This window comes from Branchiostoma floridae, chromosome 13 (genome assembly GCF_000003815.2).
Source record: "Branchiostoma floridae strain S238N-H82 chromosome 13, Bfl_VNyyK, whole genome shotgun sequence".
NCBI classification, from domain to species: domain Eukaryota; kingdom Metazoa; phylum Chordata; class Leptocardii; order Amphioxiformes; family Branchiostomatidae; genus Branchiostoma; species Branchiostoma floridae.
In genome coordinates, this window is record NC_049991.1 from 16280141 (window position 1) to 16299782 (window position 19642).

Below are 19642 nucleotides of genomic sequence, written 5' to 3' on the forward strand. Positions count from 1 at the left end.
TTCCTGATTTGTAAAGGGGGCTTAACTACGTCAATCCCCTTAAATGGATGAGGGATCATGTTCAACGTGTACAATAAAAAGGGCGCCCGAGATGCCTTTTTGACATCGTGTAGTGTAACTCTCACATCAGAGGTTAAAGAACTTGATCATCACCTTGTTCTGACTCTCATGTCATGTGCACAACCCTTTCCACTCGAAGCTGCGACCGCCAAAGCAATCGTTTTGACAGATCGTTCAAGGAATCTCACGTCTTGCAATTGTGTGTTTGTAGTCTCTTGAATCATACTTTTATAATGTATCACTATTCTAATCATCATATGAAGGGTTCTACAAATCTTATTTGGGTTGCCGGTCGCTCAGCGATCCCCGCTCTGTAGAAAGAGAGCTTTATATGATCTTATATATAGGGGTCGGCTGACTGTCGAGAACGAACAATCTCTCCTTTTAATAAGAGTAAAATAATGTTGTGATGACTCGTGGCTGATATGTTGCAGGAGTCGTGATGATGCTGCACCTGTGTGACTGGGTCTACACGTACGAGTTCATCCCTTCTGCAGTAGACAGGAACACCACCCTGGCTCACTACTTTGACGAAGACTTGAAGTTTACCGGGCGTTATCACTCCTACAACACGGAGAGAGACTACTGGAGGGTGCTGACTGTGACGCCGTTGGAGGAGGTGGAGAAGACTGGGGTGGCAGTCTTCAGGGGATTGTCTCAGTATAACTGTACATAGCCTCACAGGAGGTTATGTGATGGTTTATTTTTTAGCACGATTCTGACGTTTTTGTGCTCGTTTACCACGTTCTGTCAACCGGCGGTAAATTTTCCACATGATCTTTCGGTTGGAATGACGGTGTCCACAGGCCGAAAAAGTGTAGCAATGAAAACTGCGGCATTGCAATGGGGACGGAGTTACGGTTTATATGTATTAAACTGTACATTTTCTGCTGTTGGTGTGTTTTAGTGTTCGCCTTTTATCCTATGGCCTCTGTATTTATAAAGGATGTTTAACACGATGAATGTTTCTAGGGCACTGCTGTTAAGGGCAAAATGGTCTCCTGTGTGTGGCGAGTGTCCTTGATGTCACATTCAACAACAAAGACAACTTGCTAACTTCTTGAATTTTTCATCATACGATGTAAAGTTCGAAAGGCTCGAAAGTCGCTTGTGTTGAAGTTCGGCGGAAAAAATGTACAGTGCAACTCCTCCACCCGCACGGTCCGGTCGCGTCTGTGAACAGTATATCCCGGTAATGACACTGTACTAAAGAGTCGGTAATGTCATCATTCAACCACGTTTCTGTCACATCAACAATGCTGGTTCCGTTGACCAAAGAAACAGTGTGCAGTTCATCGGTCTTATACCTGAAGGAAATTTGGAAGTTTCAAAGTGCGTTTGTGTGGTGGACTGAGAGGATCGTGTAACAGAACCCGAATAGTCAGTCTTGCTAAAAACACATCCTCACGGAATGCTCCTGATTTGCATGTGAGTTTAGGAATTGGACAGCAACGACTGTCATTTAAATAATAAAGGTCTTTTACCTACAATGGGGGGAGAGGGGGGGGGGGGATATTGCGCTTGAAACGACTGCCTGCCTTCTTCCCTCTGACTCTGGATCGTAGTTTCCATAGTCCGAGACTGAGGAGGTGCTCCTTGAGTTGACTGGCGGATGGTGCTGCCGCTCGTTTCAGTCCCCGCATGAAGTCCACGGAGGAGTGGAACAGCGGAAACCGAACAGCGCCCGCGACCAGGAGCCATATCGTTGGTGAAAGATCCACAGCGAGCGTTGAAATCCCATCAACCGGAGTCCACACAATCAGTCCACAAAGGGTCAGGCATACCTTCCATTGTATATGTATATCAATCTCAATAAATAAATAAATAGACAGCTGCGTCGTTAGTATGTCCTGATAACAACAAGAAGATCTATTTCTTAACCTCCTTGGTACCATAAAAGCATAAGCTACAATGAATAGGAGGGTCAATTGTTCTGCCTGAATAAGCTTACGTATGATATAAAAGACAGTTAAGTACACAAGACGTGAACAGAATAGTCGTCGGCATTATTTGTGTACATTTTTTACGTATACAGCTCTGTTTTTCGTGTACACCAACAGCCGGGCGGACCCCGATTTGGAACCGACGTTAGCCTTGCAGGTTTGAAGGTTGGGAGTTTTCATCTTATCTAGAATTTGCTGTTTGTCGGTTTCGATAGCACTCAGTTTCTTGTAGTCAGCCTGTGAGGTAACACTAGTTCACCTTTATCCAATAGGTAACCTATATCCGCTGTTTTTGGAAACTGAGTGCTGCTTGGGGATAGCAAGTGTTAAGACGGTGGGGCCAAACTGCAATACATGTATCTTAAAAATATTGCAGTTTGAAACCACCGTCCGTCGACTTAATGTCCTTGAATACTCTGTATTTAACAACAACGGATTTTATTTATTTATTTATTTATTTATTTATTTATGTTAACCCCTATTTATGTTATGATATAGGTTAACCCTCGGATAAAGGTGAGCTATTGTTGCAATCATAACTGACATACAGTCTTAAAACAGCACATGATGAGCGAATAAGAGCGCAACCCGTGATCCTTCAAAAGAAGATGGGCTCAATGGTCATTCAGGTCATTCGGTTAATGCATGACTGCTCACTAATATTGCCGTGGATTTCGTCAGACCAAGGAGCTTTTATTATAAAAGCTCCTTGGTCAGACACGTAAACCAGGTCACCCATCCTTGGATACGGCCTAGTCGTCTGAGAAACGCACAAAGGGGCATTTATTTTCTCGGCACCGGGAATAAATAAATGTACACTGGCAGAATCGAATTTCTGTCACTTGTATCTATCGTCAACGGCGGCAAACCTCGAGGTAAGTCATGCGGCGTCATATTTACGTCTCGTTCTGGTTAGCTTGGTTATGGTACAGCCATGACGTCACATTCGTGTTACGGTGGGTTGGTGACAGAAGATGGTGGGTATTCTAGGCCTAGGATGTGTTGTACAAAACCTACGTCGCATTTCCCACCCGGGACCCGGCCGGGCTGTTTGGGAAACAGAAATTTTATGCCAATAAATATGCACAAGGCACGCCGTTGAATTGTTTTGGGTCCGTTTTGTGTTTTTGTTGTCTTTTATATCATATTTATCGTTCCGGAAAGCTGCCCGGTCGGGCCCCTTTGTGAAAATGTAACCTTAGCCTTAGCTATGTTACTCGCTCTGAGACCCTGTTGGTTCTATACATACACATGCGCCCTCAATGACAAAGAAAACCACAGCAAAAAAACATCGTAAAAACCTCCTTGGTCGTACGTCCGACTACAGACACGCCTTTTCTTTGTCAAAATCGTATTTTCAAGGTTTCTTTCTAAAGCCCCGTCGGATGATACATGTCTGGCCGCTGGCCTTCTTCAATGCTGTCAAGCCTTTGGTGGTGTGTCTGTAACCCCCTTGGGCGTATATTTCAGATGGATGCTTTGGCCACACGACATGGGTCGGTAAATACGTTTTCTCCTACCAGAGCATAGGGACGGTTTTTAGTGACCTAAATGTTACAGACAATTCCTCTGAAAATGTATTAGCACAACAATAATAAAAACTCTACATTCCTGACCTGCACTTTGCAAGCAGTGAAAAAAAAATGCTCCATGTTTTGTGAAATAAGTTGGTTGTGTGCCCAACGTTGAGTGCTTCCGTGCCAGGCAGGCGGCCTGCCCGCCCTAACACGGAACCCTACGATGCCCCATGCGGGGCCATTTGGGGGTATATATATGTAGATGTAGATGTGTGATAATGATAGACGCCTGGCTAATCTCATAGAAAATCACTACGTTGGCAGCACAGTATCCATGGTGCAAACCGTGAATATACAGCTGCCGGCCGCCGTAAAATATCCAGTCCAGCCGGTTCCAATGGCCTACTGGATGTTAAAGTTCTTTGTCGCTGGACGCTGCCTTCCCATCGTAGATATATTTTTACGGCTCACAACCACAGCACTTGCCGATAATGGTTAACTCTATTTTTGCCGCTGCACTCAATGCTTACTCACACGATTCCTCGTTATTACCTTCGTCAGAATGGCAAGGTTATGTTTTGAGTAGAGACATGGTGTTGTGTCTCTATATGTAGGTCAACAGCATATATCTAGAGTAGCTGTGGATGGACATTCATCATATTTGGTATTTGAGCTCGGCACTCGTCTTACCGCTAACTGCATATTCCCGTTGTCGCATACGTACGTTGTTTGGCAAGTCCTCTGCACTGAGGTTGACAATGATGCACTTTTTTTTCGCGGCTGCTGGTTTTATTATGGATGTTTAGAAATATCACCCCTACAATTTGTTTGTCTTACGGTGTTTTGGTCCAGGGCCGCTTTGTGTTAGCCTTGCCATAATTAAATATTGCAAGCAGATGCGTGGTTTTATCTGATCGTCAAAGTTATTCGCGTTCGCACCTGTAACTGCATGTTCCCGTTGTCGCATACGTACGTTGTTTGGCAAGTCCTGTGCACTGAGGTTGACAATGATACACTTCTTTTTTCGCGGCTGCATGTTTTACTATGTATGTTTAAAAATATCACCCCTACAATTTGTTTGTCTTACGGTGTTTTGGTCCAGGGCCGCTTTGTGTGAGCCTTGCCATAATTAAATATTGCAAGCAGATGCGTAGTTTTATCTGATCGTCAAAGTTATTCGCGTTCGCACCTGTAACTGCATGTTCCCGTTGTCGCATACGTACGTTGTTTGGCAAGTCCTGTGCACTGAGGTTGACGATGATGCACGTTGTATTTTTTCGCGGCAGCTGGTTTTATTATGTATGTTTAAAAATATCACCCCTACAATTTGTTCGTCTTACGGTGTTTTGGTCCAGGGCCGCTTTGACAGTTGTTCACCTTTCTCGAAATATGTTGGATTATGATTGTACCATACACACAAGTTGACTGTTGTTCACCTTGCTCGAAATATGTCAACATCTGTGACCAGCTGTGACCAGCTGTTTATGTTGTCAACAGCTGCGACCAGCTGGTCATGATATGTTTGACAACTTCGATCTACTTTGAATATGACAGTATCACCCATCTGTGGTAATTTTATGTAGCTGCGGGCCAATGGCCATTTACGTTTTAAAGGAACATGGTTGGTACTTTTATTATGATAATGCTGTCTTCATATATACTTGTACCTTCAGCCTCTTGTTATGGTTGTAATAATTTCAGAAATCCAAGTTTGCCAAGACTAGCCTAAATAGACAAAGCTGGGTGAACACACTACACGATGAAGCGTGTAAGCCATATTATGAATTATAAAATTACATCAATGTCCTGTTCCGTGCTTCATACTAATTACGTCCATAACAGAAACATGTTAGTAATTGGCGCGTTTGTCAGTCTGCCTGTCGGTCTTGTAGCACTTGTAGGTGTGTCTTTTGTGAATGTGCCTGTGTATTAGACCATCCGGTTACTTATCGTCACCATAACTTTAGACTTTGACCACATGTTATCTCACAATCCATACCTGCTTAGGTCTTTAACATTAAGATTCACATGACACAGACATATTAAGCAACTTTAAATAAAACGATATAAATTAGTTAACACCGTGAAAAGAATCATTATAGGATATAAGCACAACGTCACACACCAAAGAAGACAAAACAAGCAACATATATACCAGACCGACGTCACAGACTATGTTACCTACGGTCACTTGTTTTGTTTTTTTTGCATTTACTATTTCAAGTTTGTAGATCTTCTGGGGATTCGGCCTCGTAGAGAAACTAGCTTTCTGTTGCCGACTCCCCTCAGATTGTATCTAATCTGTGAAGCTGAATAAGTGAAAAAATAGATAACTAAATAATCACGTAGAGCGTAGCCCTAACAAAAGCACAGGCAATGACACCGCCTCTGTAACTACTAGTATCAAGTATTCATTTATTAATTCATTCATTCATTCATTGCTCTTGCTCGTACCTAAAAAGGTATGACTTTTGTTTCTTTGATAGTAGACGAAATAAGTACTTGTTTGGGGCATTTTTAGTAACGTCTTTTGAATTCACTTTCACTAGGACCATTTATTCCCGAACATGGAAAAAAGGACGGCGTTCACCCTCGCCATCCCTCTGTGCGTCCTGTTCAACGTCTTGTTCTTGAGGTTCTCTCCCATCATCATCATTACGTCATCGGAGAACAGCCATCCCATCATACTGTGCCGCCACGGAAACACCGACTGCACGAATGAACCAACGTATCAAACAACCCATATCAATTGGAATGGAAGTGAATTTATCGATGTACAAACAGGCAGACCAACTGCTAAGAAGAATGCTCTCTATTGCCGACTGAAGAAAGTTAGTTTCTCCACCATGACGAGAACGTTGCCACCACCTTCTAACGGTAGCGTCCTCAACCCGTACTTTCCGAGTGAGAGTTTAGAGAATCTGGTTCGTTATAACTCGTGTGCAGTGGTGAGCAGCAGTCATGGTCTAAAACTCCACAACTACGGACACGACATAGGTACATTTCCAGATTTTATCTTATGACTTATTTTCGTTTTATGACCTCACTGAAGAAAGACAACCACATTGAATGTGATAATCTAGATATCTTACAATTATGCAATAGAAATTGCCGCTAATTCCATATTGAAAATAGTATTTAAGAAGTTTGGGAGAACAGACAGACACAACAAGAAGTGGCAACACCCTCACAATCTTGTCCATTTCACACAGTACATGCTCAATATAGGGCACATGTAATCCACGGGTACTAACAGCACTAATCCCTTTCTGTCAGCTTGCAAGACCAAAATGGGCCAAGTCAACCTTCCCACCCTGCCAGTCTCCATATTATATATGCCATATACACTATCTTCCCCCTCACACCCTGCCTCTCTACTCGACATTTTTTGTTACTTTGATTTTAAGTTGATCCACTGTCTGAATGTGTTATCATTGTTATTATTATTACCATTATTATATTAAGTTATCTTGAGTTATTTGTATTGTAAATAGTTGACAGCTGACGATTACTTATGCAAGTTTGACCTTTGATTTCAATTTTGATTCAGTTGCAAGTTGTGATTTTGTGTTATTTTATGTTGGGGTCTCCCGGCCCACCAGGAGGTATTGAAAAACGCCAGTAGGCGATGTATTTTCCTGGATAAATAAATAAACTGAACTGACATACATTCCAACAGACACAACAGATACACCGTAATCACGGAGATTTTTTCTATTATTAATTATTTCCAGATTCTCACGATGCCGTTCTGAGGTTCAACTGTGCTCCCACCCAAGGTTTCTCTGCGCATGTCGGCAGTCGGACAGATATACGTTTGATAAATACGCAGATCCCCGAGAAGACGTGTACGGACGAGTTTTGGGACGAACGCATCAAAATGTTCAACAATGAAACTGTGGTCATCCGAAATTTCGATTCTATACGTGTGGTAAGAGGGAAAATTGACACTCGAAAAGATAAATACAAAAGCTTTTTCAATTATATACGATACAGAAAGATGTATCCCAATAGCACAACGCACTTTATACAAAGATCTAATTTCGGGTTGGATTTGAGGAATGAACTCAAGCGGTTTTGCGAGACGACGAAAGGCTGCAAGCCAAGCAAAATGAGTCCAAGCTCTGGATCACTTGGTAAGTTACTTAAATGTGACTTTTAAAAAGATGAGATTCGTTTTATATTTTCCGTTGTTACTTTAAAGTTCGAAAGTTCTATTTCAGAATTCTCCCGGAATTCTAGCTATGTCCCGTGGTGTAAATGTACTTTTCATTTCATTTTTAAGAGTATAACGTTCCTAAATATCTTCATTTCCTATTTGATATTCCGAAGAGATGTTAAATTTGATGTGTCTGTTTCAATATCATGTAATGCTACGGTCACAATTGCAGCGTTGTCAGCAGGGTATGTAGCCCCGGCCGGGCTCTGAAGCCACATATTTGTCCCAGTGGACTACCGAATACAGTGGGGAAACCTCTAGATATGTGCTCACAATCATCGTGCGGAGTCAAGCTATTTGTTACCGGGTCCCGGGTTGACTTTAACTCCGAATTAGAATAAACCCGGGCTCCGGCTGTGCCCACGACTAACCCGGTAGCTGCTGGGTGTCCAACGGGGCCACGTAGGGGTCACGCCCAAAAGTGAAAAACAAACTGTAAACTATCCGACGGGGTCCCTTTTCCCAATTGTGACCGAAGCATAATCCACGTTAAACATCCAAAATAAGATGCAAACTGATGGCGATACCTTTACCCCTCCATCCTCCCCCCTCCCCACAGGAGTGATAATGATGCTGCATCTGTGCGACTGGGTCTACACCTACGAGATAGTTCCCTCCAGTGTGGACAAGACGCGCCTAGCTTATTACTACAGCGGGAACATCACTAAGAATCATAATGCATTTCACTCCATCGCCACGGAAAGGCAGTACTTCAGAACACTGACAGTGACACCACCAGATGAAGTGGAGAGAACGGGCGTGGCAGTCTTTAGGGGCCTGTCTCAGTACAACTGTACATAACTGCTTCTGCATTGTTCTGAAAGTTTATTCTACGGTGGAGAGAGTGGTGGACGACACTCGAAACGTCAGGGAGTCATCTCTGAAGCTTATCCATGTGAAGAGAATGTATTGTTTGTAAATGTCGTTTACCTGGATGGCTATACCAGGATGGCTAACCTTCATAAACTATTTCTGTTTCTTTCTTATTGTATCTTTATTTTGTCTTATTGGATTCAAATTATGCTTCCCATGGATAGCGACCCGCGGGAAATGAGTTCAGACAATTATAATTATCTTGGATGGCCCATACATGTTCTTGTAACTGTTATGAAGAGATTTTGAAGAGCTGTACATGTAAAATAGGAACCAGACAGTATGTCTTTGTCTTGTCTGTAGAGTCCTCTAGCTAAACGACAATGATATGGGCATTTTAAAGCTTATCCTTTGTAACTTCAATTTATTCCATTGAAATCTATTAGGTCATTCTCGTATACAATATGTTTTCTGATGTATTTCGACTCCATTTCTGTCATTTAACATATCATACTACCTAATGGGCTTGGTCGAGACTGTGAGCATTGTGATCTAAATATATATTATGGTAGAAAACCTTAGCACTTGAGAATACGTCAAAATGATAATGGAATGACACAGGCTTCTGCTGCTCAGGATTTATTTTTTGAAAGAAACAAGATAAAAGAGATATGAATATGCAATACAACATAGTACCGACACAAATAAAAAAGGAACGCAGTTCTATAGACAGATAGATACAAATGTGGGTTGAAATAGCGATGAGCCAAAAGGCATGATTGGATTCTACGGCTACTACACCGATAATATCTGCTGCTCATCAAGCGCTTGGAGGTTGGAGATAAAGCTCGGATGGGAGAATCTGCGGGATTGCCAGGTTTTGCTTGTCATCTCCTGCAGCTCATAAGTGGCTGGTAGAGGGCGCTGTAGGGTTGCTCTCGGATGAAACTGCAACAAACAACGTAAGCCCCGTGGTCTTGCGAAGTCATGGAGCTGCGGAGAGAAGGGACAGAGTGTTAACCTGTGGCTTCCCCTGTAGTGTGGGTGTATTCTGACTAGATGTCATGTACGTGGTCATAAAATAATCACGACCTTAAGCTCACCATTTTATCACTCATTTTCGAGCTTCGAGCAGCGCATTTTATCTGTATTTTTCTTGTAAGACATATCTCATGTCACTTCAAATGCCTGGACGACAAGTGTTACATAAGGAAAGATACGTCATAGAATCTGCTTTTACTCTGTAACGGATGAAAACGTAAAGAGCCCCATTGACATTCCACACTGCATTGGCAACGTCACGTTTTCGACTTCAAACCTTCAGACATTTTGCATCACAAGTAGTTCCACATTCGTAGTAGGTGGTTCTTCCAAACACACATTCAGGCCTTCCGGCAGTTACCATTGGCAACGATTAAAGGATTTACCAAGGCACATAATTGGTACAGTAATAGCAGGGACAAATGCTGCCTAGTCCGCGGGCAATTCGGAAGCTGCGCAACATGGATTAGAAACAGACGCGTACTTGAATGAAGCGCGTTGAAATGGCGAAATTAGCCAACCTCGTCCTATAAAAGCTGTGATAACGTCTGAACAGCTGGGAGGATGGATAAGGGACACACACAGAACAGTCGTAAAGGGGGTAATTAGGATTGTGCGGATAGGAAGCATGTGTATTACGTTCTATGGGAGCTTTTAACGTTTAGAAATCAAGAGGTTGGAATAAACGTTTAAGTAATGCTTCAGTATGACAGATGCTGGGTGCTTGTTCGAAACTATGTCGAGGTCAGCACGAATGGGAAGAAATAGACTATTTTCAGCTACAATTTCGTGCAATCAACAGGGCGAAAACTCACGAGAATATATTTGCAATAAACTTTTCTTTTATTCGAAACTCTTACTCTCAAACAGAAGAAGAATTTGTAGGATAGCCCGGCCATTGTTGACCGGAGACATAATGACAATGGATAACGGTACAGACAACAGCCTTTGCACCACGATTTGCAAAATATGATTAAGTGTCAAACAATTAATCTCCCGGCAGATTTACAAGTGGCATGAAATAGTATCAAAGCTGGCCAAGGAATATAGCTTACCAAGGAATGTCCTCCAGCCTTGGGTGGCTAAATTCTTTGACCAGCTTTGATACTACTAGCTACCGCGGTGGATTTGCATGGAGATGATAAAACAACAGTCTTCAAACAGACGTGTCAGATGGATGAAAAAAATAGGGACAAGTTACCCTCATGGGATTTCAGTCGGTCTTTTGCAGTCTATCCAGCTACGGTCAGACTTCTATTCTACTAGTCTTTGATTCCTAACCTGGCCAAAGTCTCCTGTTATTATGCGGCCAGGCGGGGTCTGTTAAAGACTAATGAAACAATGCTAGAGAGCGGTTGGTGCTGACCTTATGGAAGCTGCACTTTCTGGTTGAGGATGAGCTCCACCAGGTCCCCGACCTGCAGGTAGTTGCTGTCCTTCTTGTTTGACGTCCAGGAGAATTTGTAGGCGTGGTTGTCCACATCCAGGTCCGCCGCGCGTTTCCTGCCTGCAGCCTTGCCGCCTTGGTTACAAACAAACAAAGAAACGCCGGATTAGGTGAATGAAATAGATGAGATCATTCACAAGCTACCAGTGAAAAATATACGACATGCATATTGCAGTAGCATTGCTAGTCCACCTGATAATAGTAGTAATTTGATATTATATGACTCCGGATTGTGATGCATCCATTCAATTCAGACGACATGGCCTCCTAACATTTTGCATTGACATCATTCAGATAGCTGCACGTTTAGTCGCAATATCCAGTTGTCAAAGGGATGTTGGCACAAAATTCTTCCTTAATTAGTTATCTCCAGTGACTCTTGCAATTTGCGTCCATAGTGGGGAAGTAGATACTAGAAATCCATTTGTTTTATTCCATGCAGCCAGTTCTTTCAACGGCCAACAGAATAAAAACGGCACTTCTAACAGGCAGGAAGTCTTGCAGTCTCCAAGGGATCACTGGTGAATGGGGCTATCTTCTTCAAGTATCTAGTTAAGTATCTATTGCATTGTTAGAAAAGTAGTCTTCGAAGAAATGTTCAGTTGCAATTATATCGCTTTACATACCCACGACAGCACGCCTAATGCTTCTGTAGATGTACTACACTATCTACTTATTATATTGCTATCTGGTAGAATCTGCACTTCTGCAGGTAGATCATAGAGATCCCAACTGGAGTCTCTGCTGACCACGATCAGGATGGTGCTAAGGTGGTCTCCGATCCCATTTTTTACAAATCCTAAATTTCGAGCCTTATGTTACGAAGTTCTGCTTTTTAAAGAAATAAATTTGAATTCACAGTCTTTGATAGAGATTCTACCTGTAGAATCACCGTCTCTACATATAGCCTTGGATGCTGCATGAAATAGGAAGAACGACTTATACAGGAAAGCAAGTCTGTATCCGAAACGCTCTAGCAACTTGGTATGATATGGCTAGTAATGAATATATACATTGCCTGAAACATCCGGAGATAAACTGACCTGTGATGTCGTCCAGGATGGCCTTCAGCGCGTGCAACCTCCCCAGTTTGTACACGTTCTTGCTCTTGGCGTTCGACATGACAGCCTCTGCCATTCGCTTGTCCCTGAACAAAGGCGTTGATAGATCAATTTAAAACACAACTAAAGGCTGGAGTAAAAGTGTGCGAAACGGAAATGTTTGCATGAGTGGAGATATGCTCTGACTGTTATCGGGTGTAAGAAGTTGTGGAGTTACTGAACTGAACACAGGACACAGACACGAAATGAAAGGAAGGTTCATTAGTATAAAAAAAAGAGATTGATACGACTGTAGTAGTCTTTGCACCTGCATGAGGAAAATTGCCTTCCACTGACTCAAACTTCTTTCTGTTGAGCAAACATACAAGTCGCGCATATCCTTTGAAAATCATTTGTGACATTCTAGACCGGAAGGATTGCCCCTTACTCTTCGTCCTGGTACAGCGGCATCATCTCCTCCGTGACGGCGTTCTCCTGACCAGGGTACCCATAGTCCACGAAGCCGGCCAGCCTGGTTCTCTCGGTCCTACAGGACGGGTTGGCAGATTCGGGCATTAAGTAGTGAAGGGAGTTAATTGAAACTGACGCTTTAATGGAATGAATGAATAAATGGTTTAAAAAAGGTAGGTAAAGGTTAAGAGGTAAAGGTAGTCCGATCCGGCCATTTTGAGGCCTAAAGGCAGCTGTGTCCAGGATACGCTTTGGAAGCCGATGCGTATACTGCCCTGATCAAAGTTAGGTAACCATTTTTACACCTGGAAGTGGAAAAAGCTTGAAGCGCCTTTCACAAGGTCTAGCAAGGAAGGCCAGAAATGCCAGAGATCGGTCATTCGACGCAACATTAATGGTTTACTCAGTATTGATTAAAGACAATGAAAGAGAGGCAGTAGCTACTACAGCAAAGTAGCAATATTAAAACGTCCTGAAAAGTGTTTTGAATGGATATAAAATTTGAGCTTGGGTTCCTTAGAAGGATTCGTACCTTGTGTTTGGGCTTTCGTAGTTCGGAGCCGCCTCCAGACAGGCGCAGCTTGTCAGTAGCACCAATGTGAAGAAAAGAAGCACAACTTTGCCCTCCATGTTTCCTCCTTGGCGGTCCTCGCACTTGGGTTTGACGGGCTGTTCTGTTAAGGACGGATACAGAGGTAAGTATGTGTTATTATAATCACTTTCTGACGCAGTTTGCTCAATCTGGGGACATACAAGAATAGCTGCAACTGACGTATCTCCGGTGTTTTTGCTCCCGGTGGAACCATGTATTCTTCCTGTTGCAGGAAGGTTAATTCTAACGTCATAAAAATAATGATTTGCACTCATGAGGATCCGATGACGCACCCCTACCAGTCCCACGGTTGGAAATGTCAGATCAATTAAAGGAACTTTTTTCCCTTTAGAACATCAAACTGCTGCCTTCACCACGTGAGTCATTACTTTTGAAGTTACTCTTTCTATTTCAAGCTGGTATCGACGCTTGAGGCTGTTCGACCACACCGATGATCACAAGACAGCTTTAATTCCGCGCAGAGCGGTACAGACTGGTTTGTTGGATTTTGTTTCAGCTGGCAATATCTAGCTCTGCATTTATCACTCTCACGGCAAGGCCGAAGAAATACCTAAAACTGACTTTTACAGATAACTTTCCGCGTGGTTTATATGTGCATTAAAAAGAGGCTTCTCATATACCACTGTTGACTATTTCTAACGGGTTGCAACATGAGTTTGACTTCTTTCTTTTTGGAAGCAACAGAAGACGAAAAGTCACACATTTTCTACAATATGTGGGTTCTGCGATTTTAAGAGAAAAGAGGCTTTCTGTTCGTCAGTGAATGTGGGAAATTGGGATATATCTTCGTAAACAAAAATGATTCTTTCAGTTTGACTAAATGAACACTAAAATGTGTTTCGTCTTAGATTAGGAACTTAGATCTGGGACCGTGCTGTGCCCACATAAAGCACTACCTGGCCACAAGGGAGGTTGAGACTGGTGTTAACCTCACCCGCGTGTGCACCGTGCAGTTATGTCCAGTTCGGCTACCTACAGATAATGTGCAAATGGATGGAGGCAGCAGGGGCAAGCAGTCAGGCTATCCGCAGGGAATGTGCAGTCTCCACATCTAACTGGCGAAATCAGGAGTCAAGACCGGGTGAAGCAATACAGTCAAGGGTTAAGAGAAAACTAATCTACCGTGTACCATCATGGCGGAATGTGGAGACTTGGGAGCAAAAATTTGAAACATTTGCTGACAGCATAAAAGACTTGCTTAGGACTTAAACAGGCTCTCTGGACGACATTAAACAAAACAAATGAAACAAGAGGAAGGGTGAAACTAAAGTATCCAAGAAACATTTTGAAAAGTGTCTGATCCTTACGACTTCCAGCATTGATAGATTGTAGCTCACTACAGCTTTGCACCATCAACAATACTTTTGCTATGACGCATTCGTGTGAAAAAAAGACGATTACTCAGTAGAAAGCCTATGAGTTTTCCCGTTCGATGATATTTTGGAGCGAGGGTAATACAACTACACAGGTTGGTTTTGTGAGCTTGTTATGTAACTCTTACCGTTGTGGAATGACCAAACTCCCCACCAAATGGCTAACTGCTCCCATCTGCGGCTTTCAAAAGTTGACTGTAAGTCTATTTTTGCTTTAATATCATCACATTATGGTTCTATTGGCAGTTTTGCTTCATTTCCAGTACCACAACAACGCCATGACGTAAATGATACTGACTAATGAGCCCGATCCTTCTCTTCTATATCGACATGAGGCACTTGAAAAGTGGCGGTGAACAGAGAAACTTGCTATAGGCTGGACTAGTCGATAAACCAAAAGCTATGGCAACAGTTTTCTCAGACTTTCTGGAGAAATATTGAACAGCATCGTCATATGTTCTTGCCAAAACTGTGCACCAAATGTCTTCTTTGTCGTTTTACTGGTGGAATCTTCTCAATGCCCTCTCTACGTCGCCTAGCTTACTCAGACACCGACTTAATCGCTTATAGTCATACTTAAGCTGTTCTGTCACTGGTGATTTAGGGTTGTGTGCTGAAATCAATAAACCACCCGTCACTATACTGGCCATTTGGACACAGCTAGTGTAAGGATCGAGGGAGTTATGGACTTTCCAGGTCCGTCAGCAAAGTTTTCATTCCCCCAAGTTGCTGTCGGGCACTAGGTCTAGACTACATAGGGTGCCATGATTAAAAGTTATGGCGATGGTCTCACTGGCCCTGTATATGCACCTTTAGCTGAAAGTAATTGGAACATCAATCTTCGGCGATCGGAGAGGTTCTTGAACTTTTCACACTTTTAACTTTTAAGCCGTAGAGTTTTCGACTTTAGTAACACAATTTGGATTCCATTTCCGCCCCTATTGATGCTGCATGGTCGAAGATTGATTCTCTAATTATGATGTATCCAAAAGAATTGATGATGGGAAAATAGTCAAACGATTAGGAATCTTCTGTTTCATCCACTCTCTGCGTCTTGCACTGCCCCGTTCTGTTCTGCAAACTTTGTAAGACACAAAGCCACAAGGCTACAGGCCTTTCCTTCGGCCGAAGATTGATTCACCCATTATGATATAGTGTAGCAATTACAGTTGACAGGAAATCATGATTCAAAGTTTAGTTTTTTTCAAACGCACCCAAATCTCCTGCATTATTGCTACGCACGCTATTGGCAATATCATCATCATCATACTAGTTAAATGTGCGAACAATGAAAACAGAGATCAGAGTTTCAAAATGCTGTTGTACCATGTAGGAAGCTGTTTAAGAAATGCCACGTTTTTCTCTGTGTGTTTGAATCGCCATATGTTATGTACATCATCGTTGTGTTTATCTATGCATGTACATAAACGACACGCTCTGCAGGCATCATAGAACCAGTATGATTGCTACAAAGACACTAAAATGTTTTCATGCTGAAACCGTAGCATCGTGATAGTTATGCAATAATGTTAACTCTAAAGAAAAAGGGCAATGATCGTTTCCATTCAGCGCAATCTTTCCCCGAGATCTTTTAAGTGGCAATGTCACATGTGCACGTACATTTGCCACGTTTTCCCCCAATTAATGATTAAAACCCTGCCTCACACTTGGATGCAGTATGTTGATTATAGATAGTTGGAATCATTCCAACTACGTTACTGAGCTTTTCTTGCATTCAATGTTCTGTGAAAGAAAAAGCGATTGAACGTGAAGTGAAGGTAACCTTTGAGTACTCAGGGATGCCACGCCATATAGAAAGGATGTTTTACATGAAATATGAATATGACACAACTGGAGATTCCACTGTTTCTGGTTGAATGGACAGCTCGAGATATTCTTTGTGCGCGAAGATCGTTGAAGAGATTTATTAGTCACATATGAGCACAGTTGATATACTTTTCTTCTAGCAGTGACTAATTTTTAAAGGTATACACTCGTACCTCCATACTTTTTCAGTGTTCTTGTGTACACTGCTTGTCTACCGACTAAATACTCACAGCTGTTATTCCAACATGTCTGAACAAGTTATGTTTCAGTTAACACCGACTAGCTTTCTAACAAGCATACACACGATAAAATATATTGTTAAATGTAGTTTTATAAACTGCATCGTGGTTATATTTTGGCATTGACTTAGACGAACCCCTTTAGCTGATGATGACTTCTCTCATACTGTTCGAACAAGTGGTCGGATAAAACTGCTGTTATAAAATCATACCAAAACCTGGTTCTGAACAATCCTGTCAACAACAAAAAAACATCCGCCCCAAACTTAAAGATTGGCCACGCCATGAGCTGTCTAGCTAAGGCGTATATGATCACAGTAGATGTGTAAAACAATTTTCAACGAGTATGTTCAATGCAAGGCCATAGTTGACCACTTCTAGGCATTGAACTAAGTTAATGGAAGATGGAAATTATTATTGGAAATAGCGGCTAAAATTGGGAAACAGTTGTCATAGAGAGATTTCCATAGTTTGGACTCGCCATCCAATAGAAGAGAAAAATCACTCATAATTCAACACTTCTCTTAGAGTTGAAAATACATAAGTGAAATATATCAGTATCGAAAAAGTAAACCGTCCATTTAACAGTTTTTTTTTTTACATAACGGGGTAGAGAAGTCGATCAGGAAATAGCCGTCCGCTCAAAATTTGCAAGTGAGAAAATAGATTCTGCAGCAGGGTACGGCCTTCCTACTACCTGTTGAGGTGACTAGAAACAGACAAGAAATGGGCCTCGCTGAAAGTAGAAGCAATGTTCAGCAGCCAATGACACTAATGGACAATTTTCGGTGACTAGAGCGTTAGAGAAAAGCTGGTAAAATGATGCGGAATCCGATTTACACGTACCGATAATGTCCTAAAAATGAGTTACGGACACTCTTCCCGATAAATATCAGTATACTGTCAGCCCAAGAAATTGCTGATTTTCTCCTAAAACACTGACGGACTACAAATATTTTTTCAAAGATCAGTAGAAGAAAAGATGAAAACTCACCTGCTGGTTTCTCACACCCTGAAGAGGCAACACGCTGCAAGCTTGTGAGGCAGAAGGGCAGAAACGCGCGCCTTTTTATGGCACAGGCTCTTCTCGTTCCGTACGTTTGCCGAATCTCGGTTGTCTCCGCCGCTGCAATTACTTCCGTGGACTCTTCACTTCGCGTCTTAAATGGCGGAAATCCTTCCAGGTATACCCGGGCCTGTTTCTAAGGAGACAAAAGAACGTTGCTCCTGACTACGGCCAACCACATGTTGCGTGTAGTTACTGGGGTGGAGAAGCTGTCTCTCTCTTTAGGGACGGTTCACTACGTACTTCTGTTACAAATTCAGGATATGTCGTTACGCGTGGGTATCATTTAAGATTAAAACTACTATTCATCGGACAGGACAAAACTTTTAAGTTTTAAAAAAATGTTCCCCTAAGTATTGGCATCTTCTGTGCCGTGATTACATGTAGATATTATCTAGTCCAATTTCTCCTGAACAGAATTGAAAAAAAAAATCCTTTATGAAACTTTCGTGCATTATATTGCCCCTGCATAAAAGTATTGCAAGAAGCAATGATTCATTTAAGAAATCAGACCGCCCATAACACTTATTGCTTAATTTCTACTGACAAGACAGCGGATTTCATGTATAACGCCAGTACCGGCAAGTTTATAAGACAACGGAACAGCACAAAGCAAGAAGCTTAAGACACTCGGACCTACGATACAGGCACGAACTGATAGCTGAACTACCATGATCAACTATAGTGTATGACTCAAGTAGCTAACTTGTCTAGTCATGACTGTGTTGAATGAACCATCCCTTACAACTCAGCGCTTTCAAAACCAGTAAACGATACGTAAATTGCAAATTACACCATGTCTCCGAAATCCATATCCCGCGCAGGGTTTCCTGGACACCGAGGAATCGCACCATTCTTCCAATAAACGTCAAACTAATGCTGTAAAGAGACTTGGCAGATTGAAGGACAGGCGTTTGCAACATTTGAGTACAAAAAAAGGTTTATCACACAAAGCAAAATACCTGCTGATCAGAAAAGAATTTGCTCCCCTTGGTTACTCTGTATCACATTGCCGGCGGCCTTGGTACTTTCTAATAGGCTAGTTTGTACTTTATAATTTCCCGGGGGCCTGGAGATCAAGTGCTAGCGTGAAGAGCAGAACAGTCGAGACCGTCATTCCTCGTCGCTTTCATGTGCCATCGATGCATGTCATCGTGTGCCGAAATGCGCACATTGATGTCAATGATGAAAACGAAAAATCTCCAAGGGGTATCGTTTGTTGAGTGAGTGGACAAGCTCGATTGTTTGGTACTGGCGCTGTTTATCTGTGATAAGCCTTTGATTTCCCATATGACGTTTCTTGAGCGAAAAAACATCGCTCGAAGTTTTGTCGTAAGAATTGTCTTGTAATCCACATTCAAATGGTCTGAAATGAAAGACGAATCCCTGAAGAGACTCTGGATTCAAGCGTAAAGTTTTGGTAAATTTGCCATCATTAGGCTCTTTGCTACCATGTCTTCTGTGTGTCGTTCCAATTAGTTCCGGCGCCATGCCAAACTGCGTGGGGCACAGCAGGCACAATGGCACGTCGGCTACGGTACACCGTCCCGGTTTGTTCAACTCCCAACGTGAACGGAAGGTTTATGACCACCCCCAGCAACCCACGCGACGTAGTCAAAGGGTTTCTTGAATGCACACTAGTCTGTGGTATAGGCAATCGTGCGGGTCGACAGGAATTTCGCCCTTGGTCATGATGTAATCACAAAACTCATTTGTCATTAAAAACATGGGGCTATTTGTTAACCACTGCCTCCAAAGGGGAAGTCACCCCCGTAATGTGCGTAGAAATATCTGAAGACGATACATTTATTTCCCGTGTACGTCATGGTATCAGTGCGTACCCCTACCCATGCATTCGGGTATCAGTTTGCAAATAAAGACTATGATATCTTGGCTGACGGTGGGAGTCTTCAATCTTGCGAGACCACGGAGATTTACTTTGACTTGCTTAAGTTGTGGACATTTTCTGCCTT

At 42.4% G+C, this 19642-nt stretch overlaps 3 protein-coding genes across 6 annotated transcripts in view; 2 read left to right on the forward strand and 1 right to left on the reverse strand.

The window, feature by feature from the left end:
* LOC118429120 (beta-galactoside alpha-2,6-sialyltransferase 2-like) overlaps positions 1–950 on the forward strand; it is a 3676-nt gene extending 2726 nt beyond the window's left edge. The window contains exon 4 of the mRNA XM_035839508.1: positions 495–950. Within this exon, the coding sequence (XP_035695401.1) occupies positions 495–736 (242 nt within the window). The 3' untranslated portion in view covers positions 737–950. The remainder of the gene's footprint in view (positions 1–494) is intronic.
* A 600-nt stretch (positions 951–1550) lies between these two features.
* On the forward strand, positions 1551–8678 carry LOC118429119 (beta-galactoside alpha-2,6-sialyltransferase 1-like). 4 transcript variants are annotated; one of them, XM_035839504.1, is made up of 5 exons: positions 1551–1833; positions 2096–2168; positions 6070–6517; positions 7255–7656; positions 8299–8678. In XM_035839504.1, the coding sequence occupies exons 3-5, from the start codon at positions 6088–6090 to the stop codon at positions 8538–8540; spliced, it is 1074 nt and encodes a 357-aa protein (XP_035695397.1). In that variant the 5' UTR covers positions 1551–1833; positions 2096–2168; positions 6070–6087; the 3' UTR covers positions 8541–8678. The 4 variants fall into 4 exon arrangements, with proteins under 4 accessions (XP_035695397.1, XP_035695399.1, XP_035695396.1 ...); XM_035839506.1 differs by lacking the exon at positions 2096–2168 and having other exon boundaries at positions 6067–6517; XM_035839503.1 differs by lacking the exon at positions 2096–2168.
* A 497-nt stretch (positions 8679–9175) lies between these two features.
* LOC118429122 lies at positions 9176–17775 on the reverse strand. Its single transcript, XM_035839510.1, has 6 exons — positions 17598–17775; positions 13084–13225; positions 12529–12627; positions 12084–12187; positions 10960–11115; positions 9176–9545 (listed from the first exon to the last, which is right to left on the reverse strand). Exons 2-5 carry the CDS (start codon positions 13179–13181, stop codon positions 10961–10963), a joined length of 456 nt encoding a protein of 151 aa, XP_035695403.1. The 5' UTR covers positions 13182–13225; positions 17598–17775; the 3' UTR covers positions 9176–9545; position 10960.
* Between the last annotated feature and the right edge of the window lie 1867 nt (positions 17776–19642).

Coding starts and splice junctions, on each gene's coding strand:
- LOC118429119 (XM_035839503.1), top strand. CDS start 1,702: ATGAAGTCCACGGAGGAGTGGAACAGCGGAAACCGAACAGCGCCCGCG. Junction 1,834..6,069: donor ACACAATCAGTCCACAAAGG/GTCAGGCATACC, acceptor CACTTTCACTAG/GACCATTTATTCCCGAACAT. Junction 7,657..8,298: donor TCCAAGCTCTGGATCACTTG/GTAAGTTACTTA, acceptor CCCTCCCCACAG/GAGTGATAATGATGCTGCAT.
- LOC118429122 (XM_035839510.1), bottom strand. CDS start 13,181: ATGGAGGGCAAAGTTGTGCTTCTTTTCTTCACATTGGTGCTACTGACA. Junction 12,628..13,083: donor TACGAAAGCCCAAACACAAG/GTACGAATCCTT, acceptor CCCGTCCTGTAG/GACCGAGAGAACCAGGCTGG. Junction 12,188..12,528: donor CCGCTGTACCAGGACGAAGA/GTAAGGGGCAAT, acceptor GCCTTTGTTCAG/GGACAAGCGAATGGCAGAGG.